Source organism: Ranitomeya variabilis, chromosome 6, assembly GCF_051348905.1.
Source record: "Ranitomeya variabilis isolate aRanVar5 chromosome 6, aRanVar5.hap1, whole genome shotgun sequence".
In the NCBI taxonomy this organism is placed as follows: domain Eukaryota; kingdom Metazoa; phylum Chordata; class Amphibia; order Anura; family Dendrobatidae; genus Ranitomeya; species Ranitomeya variabilis.
The window spans coordinates 439,879,085-439,903,628 of NC_135237.1; the positions used below are offsets into that span (position 1 = coordinate 439,879,085).

The 24,544-nt window shown below is 41.6% G+C and overlaps 1 protein-coding gene across 3 annotated transcripts in view; it reads right to left on the reverse strand.

The window, feature by feature from the left end:
- TRAPPC8 (trafficking protein particle complex subunit 8) overlaps nt 1-24,544 on the reverse strand; it is an 89,046-nt gene that overhangs the window by 46,817 nt on the left and 17,685 nt on the right. Inside the window, exons 3-14 of one of the 3 annotated variants that reach the window (XM_077270402.1) lie at nt 20,068-20,151; nt 17,506-17,595; nt 16,177-16,351; nt 13,960-14,113; nt 13,560-13,650; nt 12,084-12,328; nt 11,731-11,846; nt 7,402-7,552; nt 6,495-6,595; nt 5,441-5,546; nt 3,901-4,032; nt 1,594-1,815 (exon numbers count right to left, since the gene is read on the reverse strand). In XM_077270402.1, the coding sequence (XP_077126517.1) occupies nt 1,594-1,815; nt 3,901-4,032; nt 5,441-5,546; nt 6,495-6,595; nt 7,402-7,552; nt 11,731-11,846; nt 12,084-12,328; nt 13,560-13,650; nt 13,960-14,113; nt 16,177-16,351; nt 17,506-17,595; nt 20,068-20,151 (1,667 nt within the window). Of the gene's footprint in view, nt 1-1,593; nt 1,819-3,900; nt 4,033-5,440; nt 5,547-6,494; nt 6,596-7,401; nt 7,553-11,730; nt 11,847-12,083; nt 12,329-13,559; nt 13,651-13,959; nt 14,114-16,176; nt 16,352-17,505; nt 17,596-20,067; nt 20,152-24,544 lie in introns of all 3 variants that reach the window. The other 2 variants (XM_077270401.1, XM_077270403.1) reach the window with 2 other exon arrangements.

Genomic DNA, 24,544 nt, shown 5'->3' on the forward strand with positions numbered 1-24,544 from the left:
TTTTTGTTTTATTTTTATGGCTCTGCATTATAAACTTCTGTGAAGTCTTTGGTGGGTCAAAGTGCTCACCCCACCTCTAGATAAGTTCCTTAGGGGGTCTACTTTCCAAAATGGTGTCACTTGTGGGGGGTTTCAATGTTTAGGCACATGGGGTATCAGCGTACTCAGGACAAATTGTACAACAAATTTTGGGGTCTATTTTCTCCTGTTACCCTTGGTAAAATAAAACAAATTGGAGCTGAAGGAAATTTTTTGTGAAAAAAGTTAAATGTTCATTTTTATTTAAACATTCCAAAAATTCCTGTGAAACACCTGAAGGGTTAATAAACTTCTTGAATGTGGTTTTGAGCACCTTGAGGGGTGCAGTTTTTAGAATGGTGTCACACTTGGTTATTTTCTATCATATAGACCCCTCAAAATGACTTCAAATGAGATGTGGTCCCTAACAAAAAATGGTGTTGTAAAAATGAGAAATTGCTGGTGAACTTTTAACCCTTTTAACTCCCTAACAAAAAAAAAATTTGGTTCCAAAATTGTGCTGATGTAAAGTAGACATGTGGGAAATGTTACTTATTAAGTATTTTGTGTGACATATCTCTGTGATTTAATTGCATAAAAATTCAAAGTTGGAAAATTGCGAAATTTTCAAAATTTTCGCCAAATTTCCATTTTTTTCACAAATAAACGCAGGTAATATCCAAGAAATTTTACCACTATCATGAAGTACAATATGTCACGAGAAAACAATGTCAGAATCACTGGGATCCGTTGAAGCGTTCCAGAGTTATAACCTCATAAAGGGACAGTGGTCAGAATTGTAAAACTTCGCCCGGTCCATAACGTGCAAACCACCCTTGGGGGTAAAGGGGTTAAGCTATGTCAGCAATATCAGATTGGGGAGGATGTACGTTGTGGCACCATTATAAATCAGGTGATTGAATGGGCCATGTCGGTCCGGAGAACACCATGCTGCCTTCATAGTATGGCAGGACAGCCTTTAGTATCTGTAGTAGAAGCTGAGCGGGATACTGCAGCACAGCCCCATCACCTGCCATGAGCAGAGTCAGACCCCTCAATCTGACATGGCTGGCCTTCGCCTATCCTAATTATAAGAGATCGAAGGGATTTGTCCAGTTCTACAAATCCCTTCTATGGCATTTTCACCTTCATATCCCACTTTACACAAATGTATTTCCTACTGTTTGTATAGCACCAACATATTCCACAGCGCTGTACACAGTCGCTATCTAATTACATACACAAGAGAATTTCAAAACGTTTTTACAATTGATCCATCCGTACTTTTTCTCTAGTTTGGGAAGAACCTAATGTAAGCATGAGAACATGATATTAGGTTCAGCAAAAAAAAAAGTGACCGTCTTGGTAGATTGCAAAGTTGGTTTCTTTCACAGAAAATGATAAGTTTCATGTAGTTTTCATTTCCTTTTCCTGCTGTCTCAATACTTTGAATACTTGTAACATATATTGAGCGTAATAGTCTGTTGTATCACAATAACTGCAAAAAAGATACTAGGGACATGGGATGCATTATTACCAACAGGACCATGAATGCATGGCAAAATGAAGACTTACCTTATAGACGTAGAGATACTCCCGGAGAAAAGTTCCTTGTTGCAATGCTGGTTGTTTGCTGTCATTGATTAAAATATGCCTGAATGCAGATACTGCATTGTCCAGCTGACGCAATGTCACCGACTGTCGGCCAATTGTAAAGTTTATGTGGTCCTCCGCTAAGGACCAGCCTTTTCCTTTGTACACTTGCATTGCCTGGCAATAACACCTAAGGGCATGTTTCTTCTGGGCACAAAAAGAAAAAAAAAAAGTGGAAATTTTAGAAAACTGGGTATCAATAAAACAATTCAAACTGTAATGTTTTTCCTAATTTTAGAAATTTGGAAAAACTTTGGCTATGTCTAATGTTTCTGCAATGTATAGAAAAAAAAAAGCAGTAAGGGCGCAATAAGATCTAGTTTCCTAGAAGAGCCACTCCTAGAGCACCCACTTGATATTTGCACAATCTACTGTTGATTGGTGGGCAGTAGACTGACCACTAGCAGGCATTTCCCTTCAGCCACTGTGAGCAGGGACAAGATGATCCACCAGAAAATACAGAAGCACCTGGAGAAGACACTAGTGAGGAGAGCCATGATGCAGGGCCCAGCATGGACTAGGGGGCCAAGAAGGATAGGAGGTTAAGATGTGTGGGCAGGTGTGGATGTATCGGAAGCATTTGCAGGAAGTTAAAGAGGCGATCTGGCAAAAATAAGTTAAGATTTATTCACAAGTGATAACTTATTGTTTGTGGGAGTCCAACTGTTGGGTCCTACACCGATCTGCAAAACGTAGAATTTTTATCATTGCCCGGGCACTTTAATCCCAGTTATAGTGGAGCAGCCGGGTGTATGCCTGAACGCAATGCCATTCATTCTCTATGGAGCTGCTGGGAAAGTCGAGAGCAGTGAAGGTCTGAGCAGTGAAACTTCCACCGGTAAATAAGACATCATCTATTCTGTGCATAGGCAGTAACCCGTTTTCACTGGACAGTGTCTATAGGGATGAAGAATTCACCAGTAATGGATTATAATAATGTGAAGGGCAGAATCTCAGAGAAAAAATAAAAAAGGTACCCCAACAAGAAAGAAGGCCCGATTGACACTAAAGGTTCCACACTTTTAGGAACCTCATGGGGCATTTTCTGTGCATGAAAAAAAAATTCACACAAAATACGACAGCACGTATGCGTCTCCTCCAGGTGGTAATAGAGAACATCTATCCACTTTAAAGCCAGGAATTTTCCCCTTGAGGAATATACTGGAATGACCACTTCATCAAAGATGCAATATAAACAAGTCATTGGGTCTTTATGAATCACCCAGTTGATACAGGTGTAGAGAAGCACACCTATCAACATTTTTATCCTTTTAATATATTGCAATCATCATACTATATAGAATTGAGTACTTGCAATTGCTCATTCTGTCTTTCTGCCCAAATAATTTTGCCTTTTTCCATTAGGTGATTAAAAACTGAATCCTACTAAGCTCCATGTAGAAACAGGAAGTCTCTTTCCCTGCAGGAGTCATTACAAGAGATGGGCGAAGCTGAACAGTAAAGTTTGGCGTCCGTACCGAACATCTACTGTTCGGGCACGGACATCAAACACAGACTTCAACAGGAAGTCAGTGTTACTGTTTGGGTTCGGCTCCCCCCGAATACCAGGTGTTTGTCATGCTGTCATGTGCATGACAGTGCGGCAAACACTGCTTCTTATCGGCGGTAAAATCATCACCGCCGTTCAGAGCCGCGGTTCCCAAGCTGTCAATTTACAGCATGAGCCCGCAGCTGTGATCGGAGGTATAAAGTTTACCTCCAGTCATTGGCGCCAGCTGATGGGACTAACAGTGGGAGCAGGAGCGGCTTATGGGAGCATTCACCAGCAGCCGCCTGCGCTGTAAATAATTAAAAAACAGCATGGGAATCGCGGTTCTCTGACCGGCGGTGATTATTTTACCGCTGATCAGAAGTGGTGTTTGCCGCTCTGTCATGCACATGACAGCAGGGCAAATACTAGACGTTTGGGGCCCCGGGTTCACGTACCATTCTGGTACCCAGACATCATGATGTCCGCCCATCTCTAATCATTACTGTAAAAGGAGCAGCTGGGTAAGGATGTGAAGAAGGGGATGATAAATGCAGGGACAAAAGACTTCCTGTTTCTACATAGAGCAGAGAAGAGAAGAATTAACTGGGTAGAAAAGCAAAATGAGCAATTGCAAGTACACTGTGCTGTATAATATGATGATTGCAATATATGAATATAAAAACTATGATGGGAGTGCTTCTTTAACACACGTTTTGTTGTATCATTCATGTACCCACCTGGCCTGCTTTACTAAAACGATGGCCGGCCAGAATCATATGGAAAGCAAACTTCCGCACCATAGGGCTCTTCATGTTGATAAAGCAATGAGCTGCCTGCTCAAGAAGCAGTGCACTCCGGAGATCCGAGTCCTGTGGTAAGGAAATAGTCAAAGGTATTATTTACCATAATTGAACAGCACGGGGCTTTTGGTCTGAAGACCCATATTTCCTAAGTAAAAATCACACTCAACAATGTTACTACTAGAACAAAAAACATCATAAAATGTGAGAACAACCCGGCACAGTATGCAGAACTAAAAACTCTTCTGAAGATCTTCGTAATAAGTGGACTTCCTCCACAGATGAGGCCAGCCCCACAAGTCTCAGCATTTGCTACGGCCAGCTATTAGATCACAGCTGTAACCCACCCACTAACGGCTGACATGGCAGAGGTCGGTGGTGCTCTGCTGAGTGCGGGGTCACCTCAGCTTCGTTAGCCAGAGTTTGACGACTACAATTAAAGGAATTTTCCAAGCTCAATATGCTGAGGAGCTGCTCAACTGCTTCCCTCAATAGAACATTGAGAAGCAGTAAAAAGGTTGTTAGTCGGCATGCGACTGCCAGAATGCAAATCACATAATTGTGATCACATGACCGGCTGTCCAAACTGGAAATACAGGGGAATCCTGACAGTGTGCACATTGCACACTGACAATTTAGCAATCAGCAGTCACAGAGTGACTCTAGAAATTCATGCTAAGCTTGGAAATCCCCTCTAATGTTTGTACTCCATTTTACTTCTGAATGCAGCTGATGTGTGGGGGAAAATAAAGGACATGTCAATCAGAAGTCCATCAAGTTCAGTTACAATCAGATTCTTGTGTTAAATGTCTATGCACTAATGCGATTTATTAATTTTTTTCTGGATAGCACAAGGACCCATAGAGTTTAATGGATCTATTCACACATTGGTGAAAATCATGGGTCGGAGTGTGAGGTCCGTGAGACTCGGAGTAGGTCCCATTCTGACTCTTGTTTCTGGATCACGTCCAGCCATTCAAATGAATGCGGCTCCTTGAAAGACGGATGCAAATTGCAAATCTAAATGCTTCCAATTTACTTGCGTGCCTCATGGATCTGCTGCTTAGTGATACATTTGAATGAAAATCATTTGACCTTCTAGAGGTCTTTTTATTGGCTTGAAAGCAAGTATACCTCTTACAAGATTAAGTTACAATGCTCCATAATAAATGGAGATACAGAAACAGCCCCGCGCTTCCATACAGTGACATTACAAGACCACCAATACTGGGAATAGAGAGGAGAGGACTGGCAATATCAATGCACTGTAAGTACCATTCATGGGAAAGTAGCTCATGTGCTTTGCTATACACACAGATACAATAAATCCTGGATAGCCAGTGCGGATATTATCTAGAAGAAAGCCTGGTACTTTTTACAGTTCTTGCTACCTCTTTTAGCTAGACACCCCAGCCTTCTGTGTAATACGAGCAAGGAATAATATTCAGCAAAACTACAGGCGACTCTATGTACTCACCTCACTTGTAAGACGGATCAGAAGGCCGGCAGATTCTGAATATTTACCCTGACTTTTCAATATTTCAGCACTCAGTAAGACACACCTTTCCGCCAGAACCATATTCCTAGAGTAAAAGGAAGTATGAAATTGAAGAAACCACTGCTTGAAAAATTAGCGCTTTCAGACGGATTTGTTTCACAACAGCACTACATAAATAAAAGGGGCTTTCTTGGCTGTAAACAAGTGTCTGCAGTCACCTTACGTGACTACACCTTACACACTGTCAGGATTCTCCTAACACAAGGTTATTGAGAAAGTGAATGAGAATCTAGTCGGCAAGTGGCGGCGACTATGCTAATGGCATAGTTTTGTTGATGTGACCGCCCACACATGCTGCTGAGAATATAGGGGAATCGTGACAGTGTGCACTCTGCACACCATCATAATGCAATCTGGAAGGCAATAAAGTGACAGCAGAAACTCTTCTCGAGTCCATAAAACCCCTTTACCTCCATGTGTCCATAGCACTGAATATTCTAATCGCTGAAAAACACGGGGCATTCAAGAGCATATTAAGAGACCTTTCCAAGATTTTGGCAAAAAATAGTCACAAAGCAAGAAACGTGCAACAACAACTTATACAGCCTCAGTGGATTCTCCAACGCTGTGGGGGTCTTTGTGAACAGTCCGGCAGTAATATCAAGGCCGAATACAATCAACATCCTGAAAATGTCACTGCGGAGGCCAGCGACTGGCTGACGGAAACTACACAAGGGAGAAGCTCCGAAGATACAGTGGACTCACAAGAAATGATTCATGTACTGAGTATTATTATTTAGTTCCCTGCTTTGTGACCATTTTGAGAAAAAAATTCATTTATTAATTAAAATCTTTGACTAAAGGATCTCGGCTCTTTTAGTTGAGATGAATCTGTGCGGCACTTTATGCACATGCTCAGCAGTGAGGCAGGGCTGAGGAGTTGGAGCCAGGGAAATTGAGGAGTCGGAGGTTTGGCTTACTGAAGCCACAGCCCTGGTTCAAACAAAATACGACCAGCAAACCAGTTTCTTACTTGCATATGTCCCTGTACGTCTGTATTGCAGTGTCCATGTAATGAGCTGGGTACGGCCTGGGAGCACCCGGTTGCAGAAAAGCAGCTACTGCAGCCATTTCCTTGAAAGGAAAGTAATACATAATTAAAAGGACGAATCGGATGTTGACACTTCATGCAAGAGCTGGACGACTGTAAGAATGCACCATCTTTGTCTAGTGCCAGCGCACATCAGAAAAATCTCCAGATAAATATTTTAGTAATAGTTCATATTAGGTTTTTACCCTATATTTAGCGTGTACCCCCACATCCACAAAAAAAAACATGTCGCTAAGGCTCTATTGCTTAAAAAGTCTGTGGGTGACTAATGCGTTCACCACATGTTTAACAGTGGCGTCTCATCCATAGGCTATCATGGCATCTGGTAAAGGATACCGAATAAAATACAGCATAACGTAGCCGATGGGTGACCGTGGCAGATAGGCAACCATACGGCCTCTGTTTAAGGCATTTGTCAGTGGCCAAAAATGCAGTGCCAGTCAATAAGGCCGAAGGATAATTCCGTGGCAGTCAAGTGCAGAATATGCCCATGTGGCACAACGTCTGTGGCTGAAAATCTGTTCCATTCATGTGAATCAGGATGTTTTGGTGGTTATAATTGTATTTCTGCAGGTTTTAGTCAGATAAATGGGAAAGTAATAAAAATGTATGTAACAAACGGGTCACACCTGAATGAACCCTAAAAAAGAGAGTAACATCTAGATCAAGTCTTGTACAGGAAAACGAGCATGACAGACATAATAGACTATGGACAATATGCAGGACATCCATACTAAAGAGGGAAAGAACAGGAAGTAATGAGATTATAATGTTATAGAAGACATAAAACTACAGCACCATTAGCTATAACATGTGATCCAACGCCTACCAGCGACCCTGCAGCATAGAGCATGGCTTGGTCATTCAGGAAGTCCTTTTTTGCAGTATGATAGCAGCTGTATGCCAAGTCATAATGCTGCACCAAAAAACACAAGTCAGCCATTTTCCTAATCTGAAGCTCAGGAGCCTCCGGTGGATACCTAAAACAGAAGACGAAACTCAAAAAGATTATTACATCGATGTTAAGGACAATGTCAGTAAACCTAAGGTGCATTTACGATCGGCCCATTGTGTCAAATAAAAAAAAACACATTATAAATGTTTTATCTAGATGGCATTGTAGAAAGTTTTTCAAAATATCTACAGTCACATTAAACACCCAGCAAGATGGGTTATGTGAATAGAATGGGTTTTATGTCCTGTAGATGCTCTCCAGTCTTCTCTGGCTTATTAACCATGAGAATCCAAATATATTAAAATATTGAAAGTTTATTAACAAAAACATAACATCATAAAAGTAAAGAAAGGAAAAAAATAAAAACACACATCATATACATTTCTCCTAAGTACACCAATACTCCGTATGTGGGGAAATGCCACCATTTGGATGCATGGCAGGGCTCAGAAGGGAGGGAGCACCGTTTGAGGTTTTGAAAGCAAAATTTGCAGGAATCAATGGTGGGCGCCATGCCGTGTTCGGAGATCCCCTGATGTACCTAAACAGTGGAACCCCCCCCCCCCCCCAATTTTAGCTCCAACCCCAACACACCCCTAACCCTAATCCCAACCGTAACCCTAACCCCAACCATAACCATAACCCCAACACACCCCTAACCCCACCCCAAAAAACCCTAACCCTAGCCCAGCTCTAGCCCTAGCCCCAACCCAGCCCCAACCCTAGCCTAACCCTAGCCCAGCCCTAACCCAGCCCTAACCCTAGTCCAGCCCTAACCCTAGTCCAGCCCTAACCCTAGCCCAGCCCTAACCCTAGCCCAGCCCTAACCCTAGCCCAGCCCTAACCCTAGCCCAGCCCTAACCCTAGCCCAGCGCTAACCCTAGCCCAGCGCTAACCCTAGCCCTAGCCCAGCCCTAACCCTAGCCAAAAAAATGGAAATAGATACATTTTTTTAATTTTATTATTTTTCCCTAACTAAGGGAGTGATGAAGGGGAGGGTTTCTTTACTGTTTTTTTTTTATTTTCATCACTGTGATAGGGTCTATCACAGTAATCAAAATGAACCAATAGGAAAATGTTCCTATTGTTGCCGGGTGCCAGCAGATCTCTGTGGGCGCACTGCGCAGGCGCCTGCCATATTGTTCCAGGAAGAAGACATGTTTGGCTGCTGTCACACAAAACAGATGCTTTTTTCGCAAAACAAAGCTTTTGCATCCCTATATTTTGATCGTTATGATAGTTACTAGATGGTGGCCCGATTCTAACGAATTGGGTATTCTAGCGTATGTATGTATGCATGTATGCATGTATGCATGTATGTATGTATGTATGTATGTATGTATGTATGTATGTATGTATGTATGTATGTATAGCAGCCACATAGTATATAGCACAGGCCACGTAGTATATAGGAGCCATGTAGTATAGAGCAGACAAGCAGTCTATAACACAGCCACGTAGTATATAACAGCCCACGTAATATATAACACAGCCCACGCAGTATATAACACTGCCCACGTAGTATATAACACTGCCCACGTAGTATATAGCAGCCACGCAGTATATAAACACAGCCCACGTAATATATAGCACAGCCCCCGCAGTATATAACACAGGCCACATAGTATATAACACTGGCCACGTAGTATATAGCAGCCACGCAGTATATAACACAGCCCACGTAGTATATAGCAGTGCGGGCACCATATCCCTGAAAATAATTAAAATAAAAAATCGTTATATACTACCCGCCGGTGTCCAGCGAAGCTGGCGGCAGTCGCGCATCGGCGGACGACGGAAGGTGAGAATAGCAGGTTTTTTTTTTTGTTTTTTTTTATTTTTAACATTAGATCTATTTACTATTGATGCTGCATAGGCAGCATCAATAGTAAAAAGTTGGTCACACAGGGTTAATAGCAGCGTTAACGGAGTGCGTTACCCGCGGCACTCTGCCATTAACCCTGTGTCAGCGCTGACTGGAGGGGAGAATGGAGCGGGCGCCGGGCACTGACTGGATGGAAGTAGGGAGGGACTAATTCTCAGCCAGACTGTGCCCGTCGCTGATTGGTCGCGGCCTGGCGTTATTTCCGTTGCAGACAGACAGATGGAAGTACCCCTTAGACAATTATATAGTAGATAATTTTTCAATATTTTGGCTGACAGTCATGTGAGGCCTTATTTTTTTGCAGGATGAGTTTTTTTTATTGGTACCATTTTCGGGCATGACATTTTTTGATCGATTCTATTCCAATTTTTGGGAGGCAGAATGAACAAAAACCAACAATTTAGGAATTTGCTTTTGTTTTTATGCAATATCACGTGTGGTAAAATTGATAAGTCAGCTTTATTTTTTGGGTCAATACGATTACAGTGATACCAGATTGATAGAAAAATATTTAGAATTGAGAGTCCTCAGTGGTTGATACCTTTTAATGGCTAACTGAAAAGATGGTAACAAATTGCAAGCTTTCGAGACTACATACGTCTCTTCATCAGGCAAAGACTAAAACAAATTCTGAAGAATCACATATTTATGCACAACATAGTATAGAGAAAAAAAAAAAAAGGGGAAAAAAACCATGGATAAGCCAGGTGACATGAAGCAGAATTACCATGGGTAATAAACAGTTACGTCCATAAATATTGGCCCAATATTTATGGACGTAACTGTTTATCACCCATGGTAATTCTGCTTCATGTCACCTGGCTTATCCATGGTTTTTTCCCCCATACTATGTTGTGCATAAATATGTGATTCTTCAGAATTTGTTCTTCCAACGGAGATTTGTCTTCCAACAAGACACTGATCCCAAACAAAGCAAAATCTACAGTGGAATGGTTCACAAATTAACGTATCCAGGTGTTAGAATGGCCAAGTCAAAGTCCAGATCTCAATCCAATCGAGAATCTGTGGAAAGAGCTGAAAACTGCTGTTCACAAACAATCTCCATCAAACCTCACTGAGCTCGATCTGTTTGCCAAGGAAGATGGGCACGAATTTCAATATCTCGATGCACAAAACTGATAGAGACATACCCCAAGCAACCTGCAGCTGTAATCGCAGCAAAAGGTGGCGCAACAAAGTATTAAGTTAAAGGGACCAAATAACATTGCATGCCCCACTTTCAGTTTTTGAATTTCCCCTAAAATTTAAAAGCAGCAATAAATTTCGTTAAACTTCACAATTGGGTTCCACTTGTTGCTGATTCTTCACCAAAAATGTACATTTGGTAGCTTTATGTTTGAAGCATGATATGTGGGAAAAGGTTGAAAAGTTCCAGGGGCCGAATACTTTCGCAAGGCACTGTATAACTTTAATTTCTCTGCTGACGGAAGTTGTATGGCTGCTTGTTTTTTTGCGGGACAAGATGATGTGTTCAGCGATACCATTTTATTTACATTTGACTTTTTGATCGCGTTTTATTCCACTTTTTTGGCGGTACAATGTGAAAGCATAGTTTTTTTGCCACTTGATTAATATTTTATGGAGTTCACTGAAGGTAGTGTGAAATAGTGTGACAGTTTTATGGGGCGGCTTGTTCAAGACGCGGCGATACCAAATGTGTTTTTTATTTTTATCCCTCTATGGGATTCTAATTTTTACTAGACTAGTCCAATCGCTGGTACAATGCATTGCAATGCATTATACCTGTCAGTGCTGCACTGACAGAAGCCTCTTAGACCATGCTGCTGGCAAGGTCCAACAAGGCTTGCCACAGCTGGTTGACCTGGAGGTTGTTGTGATGAACTCAGGTTGCCATGGCAACAATGGGGCCCTCATGATTATGTAGCGGGAGCACCAAGCCTTCTAAATGCTGCGACTGATCATGTGCATTTAGGGGATAAATGGTCCAGGGCAGTACGGGCACCACTCCTGGCAATGACACACAGGTCTCGGCTGTAACTTAAGCAGAGTTCCAGGCGGTGATTGTACGGGCTATGCTCCTGTGCACGCATGATCGCCATGATGTAAATTTACATCAAATGACGGGAAGGTGTGAAAAAAAATGAAGCTCCCAGTTGAACAATAAGAAAATTAGTTCCAGAAAGTTTAGCATCCTGTACCTCCACAACGGAGGAGGGGAAAAATAAATTAATCTCCATTCCTGCTACTTTATGCAGAAATGTACAGATTATATTACTTAAATCCGTGAAAGGTCCTCTACAGTACCTAGATCATTACCAAATTACAATTAAACTTACAATAATCCTGAGGTATTCTTCAGCTCGTTAACGCTCTTCTCTGGCACTTTACCACCAGTGAACCACTTCTTCGTAGCAGAAAGTAATGACCGACTCAGTCCTTTCCTGGATATTAACTGAAATGAAAAAGTATTGAGAACCAAGAGAGATTTATGCTATAAAAAACAAAAAAAACAGAAAGCTATGCACCGCGACCAGATACTAAGATAGTACAGTCTTGTTATATGCTGATGACTAATACATTTATAACCATTTTCATTAAATCTCAATCGAAAATTTACAGCTTAAAAAAGAAAAAACTGCGCAGACGTAAAGTGGCAAACACTTAGGAATGAGGTGAGGTCAGGTCTCACCTGATCGTTCAGCTGTCTTACTGTCTTTTCTACGTGGGGTATAAGTCCTCGGAAGGTGAATTCTTGTATGAACTGCCGAATGCGATCATGGTCAGTAAGGGTCAAGCAGCTGCCATGGGGCGTTCCACTCATTGCCTTCTTTGCCTCAGTACCTGGCGGCCTTCCATTATCGAGCCCATCAAAACTACCACCGGCATCACTGAGCTGGTCAAGTGGGTGAGTTTTTAAATTATTTGACAAAGCCTCTAAGGAAAAAGCCAGAAGAAACATCCAGTGATATATAACAGAAAACCATTAGTTTAAAAAAGAATATAAAAAAAATCATTGGCTTTATCTTGCAGCCAAGTCAGTTGCTTGTTTCGAAGGGGACAATGAATATTGTCTATACATTAGAAGCAGCACCGCTATTGCTTCCACTGATCTCAGCGATCACGTTGTCACCAGGAAAGATGTCAAAATATAGCCATCAGATCTCAAAGGATACAGCACAGCCGATTGTAGGAACAGTCACAGGGCGGTTTTCCCTCAGCTACTATAACAATTAATAGAAGTCACCCATAAGCAATTATAGGCAAGCTAAGAACACAGAAAAAGAATTAAAAATAAAGCAAAACAAAGTTTAGATGATGAAATGCAAAATGGAATTTGCACTAAAATTGTGGAGAGAATCTGCAGCAAAATCCTCATATATGGTGCAGATTATGCACTTCACATCATCAACGAATTATGGAACAATACATGTGCTCAGGGTTAGGAAAATATCTTCTAGATGTAGCAAAAATCAGAAATATGGAGCATGGTGCAACTATACAGCCGGTTATTTATGTTGTAGATTCTGCTGTTGAATTGTTGCAGATTTGCATTGAGATCTGCTTCCGAGAAAGTCTACCTCACGTTAAGGCAGGGTTCACTGGAACGTATGCAAAATCGCCTGTTTTGCATCCAGAAAATAAAACAATTTTTCATCCATATGTAATCGCATGTTCAGCGTATACTCCATTTTAGGGCTTCTCAATGTGATTTAAAAAACAAACCCCAAAAAAATGAAGAAAGAAACTTGGTCCCCAAAAGGATTTTTGGCATGGATTACTTCAGCTTAAGGATGAGTGCACAATCCTTACAGTCCTGTGGGATGCAGGTATCAGCACATATCCTATTCTAATGACTAGGACAGGTGCCCAATACCTGACAACATGCGTCCAAGTAGGGATGGGGCGACGGCACGTAATGTCACGGGCACCTAATGCCCAAGTATAAAATATGTCCGAATCTAAGGAGGTGTCAGAACATAACATCACGGAAAACACCACCACTGCGTGGAGGAAGAGGACTACTGCCGGGGACAGAGGCTCCTTTGTACCTTTCATTTTCACGCTGAGTTCGTTTCACTTATGTGCCATAATAATTAACCAATGCATTAATAAAGCACTACAGAATTATCATTCACTAAAACAAACATTTTAGACGTATTCCAACCTCTCTCATAGTTTTCCAGCCCATCAACAGGAACAACATGGTCTGTAATTTTATTTAGGACCGCAGTATTAGAACCATCTTCATAGGAATCCTGGGAGGGAAAAAAATAAAAACACACATTAAGGTACATTATTGATATTGACTGGCATAATCTAGGCTACTTTAGTAATGCAAATATGGCTGAGGAATATTATATGTACTAGCAACTTCAACACCAAGGAAGGGGGCAAATGGTCGCCCAGGAGCACAAAGGGGAGGGTTTGGTTTCATTTAGGGCCGCAGTGCAGCATGTGAACCACAAGCGGCGTGCTGCACAGCATGAACTACTACATCTGTACAATATTGGTGAATAGAGGCCTGATAGGGCACCTTTTGCCCCTTACATTCTTTCTGTACACACCTGACTGTGAATGCTGTTCTTCTGGATGTACTGACTCCAGGGGTCCGGTATCTGCTCATCTGCTCCTTTACTGGATGCTCTAGAATTAATTTTGAGTAAGTAGCATCCCTGAGTCCCGTAGCGTTGTATCATTTCTTCATAGACTGAATCAGCCCTTGACAGACAGAGATGCCATATCAAAAATTAATGATTAAATACTTGTAGCCCATAATAAAAGACCAAATAAAGACATGAAAGATAAATGTTAAAATACTAAATCACTGCAGGATGCAGACAGGTCCCAATGGACGATGACGGAGGCAGCATAGGTGCAAAATACTGAACCACTCATAAACCCATCATCCATGACGGCATGAACAGGTAAGGCTCGTACCAGTACTGTAGGTGGTCTCTAAATTGGAATTTCCTTGAAAGTGCCAGCTTGTGAGGCAGTGACACGCTGACATACAGAATCTAGCATGGTCCGATCAGTTACATACATTTCCATGTGCTGGGGGTCTTACAGCTATGACAATTACAGATCTCACCAGACTTTGCTTTACTAAGGTACAACGTACGGTCAGTATTTTACACTGACAATTACGGATACCAGAGAACTTCCCTATTACTTCCAGTGGCCATACTTCAACATAAACCACATTAATCAGATTCCCCTGATGCAGGAGGGAGTGTGACTGGTCACATAGCTGCAATGATATACAATTCAGTATATGCTTTAGGTGCTTTCACACTGCGTTCAGGCAACCGTTCGTTGGCCCCATCTGGGTTTGAGACTAGAGCGCATGTGATAATGGGGCCACAGACTATAATGGTGCTGACAGAGCAGACATGTGCTCAGACGTGCATCATTTTCAGACATCTACGCCTACTGGAGACGGACACCCAGGAGCAGTCTGCTACATGTAAGTGTCTATCTCCAGTAGGCGCAGACACCCGAAACTGATGCAAGTCAGAACACGTTCGCTAGTTTGCCAGTCAACTACCCCGGCCATGCCTTTATGGACCTTGCTTTGTGCAATAGGGCATGGTCAAGCTGGAATAGGATAGGGCCTTCCCCCAAACTGTTCCCACAACATTGGAAGCATACACAGGTTCTAGATTTCGCTTTTACTGGAACTAACGGATGAAGGCCAACTCCTGAAAGACAACCCCATAGCATTAAGGCCCCTTCCACTAATTTTTACAGTTGGCACAGTGCAGTCAGGCAGGTAATGTTCTCCTGGCATATATTATACCCACATGCACCCATCAAACTGCCCGATATAGGAGCGCGATTTGGTACTTGCTTTACATTACTCCATCCTACGCTTGACATTGTGCTTACTCATTGTAAGACATACATGCAGGCTTTTGGCCATGGAAAACCATGCCATGAAGCTCTAGAAGAATAATTTTTGCACTGACAGAAAAGTCAGAGGAGAATTGGACTCTGCAGTCACGAGTCAGCAGAACACTGGTGACTTCTATCTACTTTGTACTTCAGTACACGGCGACAGCAAACTGAGTGGTCTCTACTTTGTGGCAGAGTTGCGGGGGGTCCCCAGAAGCTTCCACTTTCCAATAGCTCCACTCAGTTTGTGGAATATTTTAGGCAGGAAGAAATGACATGAGCTGACTTGTTACAACAGTGTCACCCTACTACACAACCCGTGAGAGTTTTAGAACGACCCCCTCCTTCACAGATGTTAGTAAAAGCAGAGTATTTCTAAGGGGCTGATTTTATATATTTGGGCAATGGGACTGAACAAAACACCCAAATTTAATGATGAAGTGATGTGTCCTAGAACACTACGCAGACAATAGTATATACTACTGACTATACACCGCTTGCAGCGGGGAAGCAAAGGGCACACACTGAATTTTGATAAAGGGGGAAGAAACAATCAGGGTCACAAAATAGTCAACCTGTTAAAATAACGAATCACGGATTTGAGATAAGGTTGTTGTCATTATATCAAATACCAGTAGCTCCTTCACTGCGGACAGGGATAGCTACGTCTGCCTGCCAGCGCCCTGCCCGTATATGCCCCTGTAATACGTCCTATGGGAAAATTCATATGAATGACGCAATGAGGAGCAGATCCCTGTGCTAAACCCACTACACTCCGCATACACGGCTGTGGATGGACGGAGCAGTATTAGGGCACATTCTGCACTCACCACACTTATTTTGTACACATTGCACAACAAAACACTTTGTCCAGTTTCATAACTCACCTTTTCTCATCTCCACCGCTGACATCATGTAGCAGCACATAATACTTCAATGTGTTGGGTGTAAACCATTTGGGATAGGAATAGTCATTACTGTGCTGAATCCGATGCTGCTCTTGTGATAACTTTAAAAATTGGTCCACAGGTTCAGGCTCATGTGAAGAAACAACCAGCATGCCTAAAGAGCTTGTTAAGTCAATGATTAAAGTACAAGGGGGAATTGCAGGACACAAGAAAACAAGAAGTGGTCAAGAAAACTGCACTTTACACCTATAATCAGTGAACGCTCAAATTACATTTACAGCTGGTTAGGCTACGTTCACATTTGCGTTCGGCGCCGCAGCATCGGGCGCCGCAGCGTCGCCGCATGCGTCATGCACCCCTATATTTAACATGGGGGCGCATGGACATGCGTTGCATTTGCGTTTTGTGACGCATGCGTCGCTGTGGTGTATGCGTCAGGGCGCAGAGAACGCAGCAAGTTGCAGTTTTTTCTGCGCCCAAAACCATGCAAAAGTGGACGCATGTGTCAAAAAACGCTGCGTTGTGCATGCGTTCACATTTGGGTTGTGCGTTGCGTCGCCGACGCTGCGGCGCACAACGCAAATGTGAACGTAGCCTTAGCTGGTCCTGACAAAGTGTGAAAAGACATGCTGTAGATGTTTTGGACTTTATATTTCCATGAGTACTGTAATTTGGGTACCAGTCAAGTACGACTGGTGCTTAAAAGGGTGAGTCAATTGTTTTGGGGGAAGGTGGCATTCAAATGTTCTGATTTAGACATCCTGTTTTTTTTCTTTCTGTAAAATGATTTAAAATTAATAAAAGTTTACCCAATTAAATAAAAAAAAAAAGTTTACATTTACAGAACGTCATGGTCACACAGTGACAAGAGTGGCACTTTTTCATTTCTCTCCATCTGGAGAGACCTCACATTTGGATGCTGCAGCGCACAGACATTGGAGACAAGATGCCAAGGGGACACTTCTGGTTTTCTCTGAAATGTTGTTTCAGCAGAAAACCTAAATATCTTTATGCAAAGATCTTGATGGGATAAATTATTTACTCATTTGTCAATACCTGGCAGCTCTTCCAACCAACTCACACAAGCAGTTCTCAATAAGGGGGGAAAAAAAAATGAGCAACTGCCCGTCACCTGTCGGAGACTTATCTACCATGAGAACAAAAGACTGGGAATGTTGAAATCCAACAAGCCAAATCTTCTTTCCCTAACATCCGTGACAGATGGTCAGCCTGTGCCTTCCTCCCCCCAATATTCATCCGATACCACAGTAGTTATCCACACCAATAAAGATGCATTAAATAGGATACAAGCCAAGTAGTGGTTTAAAAATTCATGATCTGAGGCTGGCATTGACTGAAAAAAGCTCTCCCGGTAGGACTCAAACCAAGGTGTAGTAGCTGTAAAATAAACAGAAGGCATCAATAAGTCAGTGTGCACATATATAGCGGTATCTAAGCTGTACACCAGTGAATACACAGACTAAGGAAAGATATGGATATATGAGTGGGGTGAGGAATAAGAGAATTAAAATACCTTTTCTACCCACTTCATATTGAAAAATTGTAAAGCTATGTTCACATCTGCCCACTTGCTTAGGTTACAAAAATAGAGCAGCCTGTAGGGAATAGTCTCCCTGGTGGCACCTATTGGAGGTAGGCTCCCTATGAGCTAATGCGGACTCTTTAACGAGCTTCGAAATATGACTAGTTCTTACTCAAAAGGAATGGAAGCTTTTTCTTTATGGAGAAAATTGTTTTTGATCAACATCCCAAGTTATGCGGCAAGGCTCCTTAAAAAGGGTTGACATTGACTTATATAGTATGGTTCCCTCAAGTAGGTGACACAAGAGAACCGACCTTCTTGGACAAGAGCTAATTTGTGCTGGAGTACAATTATACACAATGGTCTCCCCCTACACTATCTTCACATCAGGTTGTTGAGGGCTTGGAGGCTGACTGACAGGTCCATGCATCTTGGGACTGAGCATTTCCGCCGTGATATGGAAGACACAAGGCACTGACTTAAAAAATAACAGCATGGCAGGGTCCAATCATTCATTTTCATTTCATTCCCCTGCTGATCAGATGACTGGTTGGTGATTCGTCAGCGACCCCCTTTTGTTCCCCTCTGCATAGTGCAAACAGTTACAAGGGCAGATAAAGTAGTTTTGGAATGCATGGACCCTGGCAAAGAACTACAGACTGTGAAAATGACCGAGCTTTATAGTAACCACTGCACATGTGGTCTAACAGTGTCCGGATAGAGAGGTTATACATACAGAGCAGAGAAATATCCAGGGCACAACCACTCGCAGGGAGGCCCAGGCCATAATGTTGAGTCCACAAAAAAAGCATAAAAATGATCCGCACTGCTGCAGCACCTATGTTCACACACCGGCTATGGTGTCAGAAACGCTGTAAGCATCCGTGCCCGGGCTCTCAGGTGCCAACCCAAGCAGAAAAACAAAACATGTGTCCGTGCAAATAGAAAAATGAGGGTGGCACTCACCGTCCCATAAAATCATCTTTATTGAGGCAATTTAAAACATCCAAGACAGGAGAGTCCCATGTGGAGTGTGAAGTACGACAGCCGTTTCGGGCAAATGCGCCTCTGCGTGACCCATAGAAGCGCATTTGCCTAAAACGGCCGTCGTCCTTCACACTCCACATGGGACTCTCCTGTCTTGGATCTTTTAAATTGCCTCAATAAAGTGAATTTTATGGGACGGTGAGTGCCATTCTTATTTTTCTATTTGCACGGACACGATGTTATTTGATCAATCAAAAAGAATGACACATTTAATAAAAAAAAATCTTCAAATATCTTCACACATAATGGTCTTCTAGTATAAAAATGAAATAAAAATAAAAAAATTGAGACTCATAGCAACCAATCACGATCCATCCTTCATTTTATCCACAGTAATGGGATAAAGTGACACGAATGGCTGTTCTGGAGGATGTCATCAGTCGTTACTCATACAGAGGCTCAGAACTGGTTACTATGATTGCAGAGTTTCTGGTTTTAGGCTCAGCGTATACTTCTTGCTGCTCATCAGAACTGGTCACATTCAATGCTAGACCCAGGAAACACAGTTATGGAGGGGAATATGGAGACACAATCCAACTAAACCAGATTATTTTACCAACATTGCAAGTAATGTCCTATGAATCAGATTGGGGATCTTTCCTTTGTACTCCAATCTCAGGATTGCTGGGGGGTCTTACCTTTGTACCCCAATCTCAGGATTGCTGGGGGGGAGGGGGTCTTACCTTTGTCCCCTCCCAGCAATCAGTAAGTTAGCCTTTTTACCATCAATGTTGAATAACCTGCAATGTTTGGAAAACCTCTTTAAATGCTTGAAGTCATGATGTTGAAAAAAAGACATTTTTACACACCAAAAGCAGAACATTCAGACATAACTTAAGCCAAAACATTTTTTTTTCCTTTATTTCTTCACAGGTTTTGTTAGTAAATTAAGATAAAAAGTCAGATTGCAGTTAACCACCACCAATTCTCGTTTTGGACATTGGGTAAATTTTGGATTAAAAGTATGTTCACACATGGCAGACAGGCTGCAGATCTGAAAGAATTAAAATCTGCAGCACGTTACAGTAGCAGAAAAGATGATAAAATGTCATCTCTGTCGTTAACAGCAGAAAAAAAATCTGCAACAATTCACATGTAACATGTGGATATGTGGTGGATTTATGACAAACTCCACAGTGGAAAATCTGTACATGTGAACGTACCCTTAGAGGTTGCTAGATAGTCCCAGCACAACGACAAAAGGAAAAAAGTGACTGAAAAAAATTTGACATGGATTAAGTAGAGGGCAATTTTTTTTTCAGTCCCGGTGACAATACTACCTGAATAGAACTTGGACTCGTTGAGATCCGTCAATGTTTCTTTCCAATTATTGTACCAAGGGACACTAGCTTTAATAGAGCGATCTGATAGAAAGAACATGGTGTTATTCAGCTCAACTGTATACATCAGGATCTAATCTACAATGGAAAGACCAGTGCTTACAGGAAAGGACGAGCACACAGGGCAAAACAAAAATATCTCTCTATGTGTCATTACAAAGTGTCCCATTATCTAAATCAGGTTTTAAATCTTAAATGTATTGTTATCATTTTATTTCCATATCACTATGCACAGTCACAAAAATAAAATCTTTACACCGTCCACTGGGCCCAATATTCCCAGCCCCTAGGGAATCATACTGAAGCATTTATGGGGCATGTGCAGAGAGGGGGAGGAGGTGAGCTGTGACCACCCATTGTAAGCAGTGGATCCTGTGTTATCTTCTGTGTATAGAAATGCTACCTTTCATAGTAATCCTGTCTAATTGATAATGAGACTTCTGAAACGTTTTCTACACAGGACTGCAAGTGTGACTAGTGTAAGACCCAATGGCGAGTGTGAAGAGTTCGGTTTTAACAAAATATTATGGAAAACTGAAATTAAATATAAGCAAAAAAAAAAAATGATGCAAGAACCGGATTTAAACAAAAAGAGGACATTTCCTAATAACACATTTCCTTTAAATAAATACAGGGAAAAGCAAACAAAAGCAAAGTATACACATGTGAAAAAAGCAAGCAATGAAGTGATAAAACACACATTTTACATCAATAATTGAGGGGGTTATCCAAAATAAAAACTACTCATTAGATAAATCCACCAGCACTTCTGCACCGACGTCCTAGAGGTCGCTGCCAATCTATTTTCCTGCACCTGTGACGACATACTGTACAGCCACATGACCAATGCAGCCTGGACTCAGGGGTATTGCACAAGCATCAATGAAGCTAAAGATTGGGTGCAGTGGTCAAGTGGATACATGGCATATGACCTCTGTAGAAAAAAGCAGCAGAAATTGGTACCAACAGATTTTTATTATTTTGTTTTTACATATGGCTGGACATACAGTGGAGGAAAATAAGTATTTGATACACTGACGATTTTGCAAGTTTTCCCACCTACAATGAATGGAGAGGTCTGTAATTTTATCATAGGTATACTTCCAACTGTCAGACAGCAAGAATTCTGCCTCTCGCAGACTTGTTAGTTTTTCTTTAAGCAGCCCTCCTACTCTGCACTTATTAGTCTGCACACAGTCACACTCCAACCTCTCCACCATGGTCAAGATCAAAAACCTGTCTAAAGGGCACCAGGGACAAAATTCTAGACCTGCACAAGGCTGGGGTGGGATACAGGACAATAGGCAAGCAGCTTGGTGAGTAGGCAACAACTGTCGGCACAGTTATTAGAAAATGGAAGAAACACAAGATGACTGTAAATCTTCCTCGGTCTGTGGCTGCATGCAAGATCTCGCCTCGTTGGGTAAGGAGGATTCCGAGAAAGGTCAGGAATCAGCCCAGAACTACACAGGAGTACCTGGTCAATGACCTGAAGAGAGCTGGGACCACAGTCTGAAACATTACAGTTAGTAACACACTATACTGTCATGGATTAAAATACTGCAGGTCACACAAGGTCCCCCTGCTCGCAACCATCCCATGTCCAGGCCCGTTTGAAGTTAGTCAATGACCAACTGGATGTTCCAGAGGAGGCATGAGAGAAGGTCATGTGGTCAGATGAGACCAAAATAGAACTTTTTGATATCAATTCCACTCACTGTGTTTGGAGGAAGAAGAATGAGTACAGCCCCAAGAACACCATCCCAACCGTGAGGCATGGTGGGGGAAACATCATACTTTAGGGGTGCTTTTCTGCAAAAGGGACAGGATGACTGCACCATATTGAAGGGAGGATGGATGGGGGTCATGTATCACGATGTTTTGGCCAGCAACCTACCTCCCTCAATAAGAACATATCAGAACCAATGAAATGCATAATACATATTCCCAAAACAAAAGAAGGGGGATCCTCTCAAAAATCCAATGAGAAATACATAAAGACCACAGAGAGCTTTTTCGATCCGTATCAATAAATGTAGTACAAAATGGGTCCAGGTTGTGGGTAAGTCATCACAGACAATTTTTGTAAAGTTCCAAAATGTCTTATTAGTACAAAAAAATTACTTACAACGATTTCATATCACAAATAATTCAAATCCATATAAAAAAAAATTATATTTATATTAAAAAAGAACAAGCAGGCAGCAATACTAAACCATGAAAGGTACACAATGCGAACACACGGGAGCATTCCAGACATGCACACAAAAAAGTTGTTCCTTAATAAAATGCAGTAAGAGCATTGAAGATGGGTCGTGGCTGGGTCTTCCAGCATGACAATGACCAAAACACTCAGCCAGGGCAACTAAGGAGTGGCGCTGTAAGAAGCATTTTAAGGTCCTGGAGTGGCCTAGCCAGTCTCCAGACCTGAACCCAATAGAAAATCTTTGGAGGGAGCTGAAACTTAATGTTGCCCAGTGAAAGCCCCGAAACCTGAAAGATCTGGAGATGATCTGTACGGCGGAGTGGAACAAAATCCCTGCTGCAGTGTGTGCAAACTTGGTCAAGAACTACAGGAAAAATCTGACCTCCGTAATTACAAAGGTTTCTGTACCAAATATTAAGTTCTGTTCTTCTATTGTATCTAAAACTTATATAATGCAACAAAATGCAAATGAATTATGTAAAAATCATACAATGTGATTTTCTGCTTTTCATTTTTAGATTCTGTCTCACAGTTGAAGTGTACCTACGATAAAAATTACAGACCTCTCCAATCTTCGTAGGTGGGAAAAGTTGAAAAATCGGCAGTGTATCAAATACTTATTTTCTTCCCACTGTATCAAGCAATATCTAGGGGAAACCAAGAGTGCACGGCAAATCCACCTGATTAAAAATATGATGTTCCTTAATTTTCTATTCATTAAAAAAGACAAAATTATATAGGGTAGAAAAAAAAAGCTGAAGCGTTTCTGGTGTGTTCGTGCCCGTAGTAGGGATGAGCGGACCCGTGGAAGTTCGGATTCTGGTACATGACCAGAGCTTTAGTCCAAACTTCAGTTTGGGTACCACAACTATACCCGAACTTCAACCAGAGCCCCAATGAACTCTGGATCAGGAAAAAAAAAATCTCTCTATAGAAAATACATGAAAAATATAATAAAATTACTTATTTTTATGAAATAAATGATCATTTTTGAATGTCATGCCATTAGCGTATTTTATATCCCAAATTAAAATCCATAAAGCCTTTCTTCACAAATGGTTCCTTTGCCTCCTCTAATAGGAACATTAAAAGAAAAAAAAAAATTTACAAGAGGAAAAATATCCACTCAATTGAGATTAGATATTTAAGCCCATTTTAAAGTTGTTAATCAGTAAAAAAAATATTTATAAATTTGTCAATTTGATAAAACACGGTACATAGTCATGGATGGTCCTTTATTTGAGATCATAACATCACGTACTGACATTATCAGGGGATCCAACTGTAACTTGTAAGGGAGTTCTTATGCAACTATTGGTAGGTTTGTCTATGCTATGGGTAACTGACCATAAAATAAATAAAAATATGTTTGTTCAAAGAACATCCCGTCATTCCAGCCTTTCATGGGTTACCTAAAATCCATAAGGCTACGTTCACACGTTGCGGATTGGTGTGGGGATTTTTCCGCACTGTTTTTGCAAAATCCGCAGGTAAACCGCACTGCGTATTACCCGCGGATTTACCGCAGTTCTTGTGTGGATTCCACCTGCGATTTTACACCTGCGTATTTCTATTGAGCAGCAGGTGTAAACCTGCTGTGGAATCCGCACAAAGAATTGACATGCTGCGGAAAAAACACTGCTGCGTTTCCGTGCATTTTTTTTCCGCAGCATGTGCACTGTGGATTTTGTTTTCCATACGTTTACATGGCACTGTACAACGCATGGAAAACTGCTGCAGATCCGCAGCGTCAAATCCGCAAGGTGTGCACATAGCCTAAAGATTTGTTTTCCCCAACATCATGTCCCATCATTTTGGCCATTGATTCCCTCAACTAGGACCCGAGTATGAACGGATTGATACCTTCAACTATTAGCACACAGAAAACCTGTTTTTTTTAAATCCATGGTTTTACTTACCGTATTTAAAGGGAACCAGTTATGTAAAAAATAAAAAAAAGCAATCCTGGCGGTTTTAATCTTTTACTCATTACGCCGTCTACCGATTAGATCAATTCTTTTTATATTTTGATAGATATTGTTTTACTGTTTTATTTTAATGGGGCAAAAGGGCAGTGAACTATTTTTCTAATTTTAATATTTTTTAGAAACAAAACACTTTTTACTTGTTTCAATAGTCTCCTCAGCAGACTTGAAACTGTGATCTTCTGATCGCTTGTGCTACACATAGCATGGCTGAAGCCCTGCTATG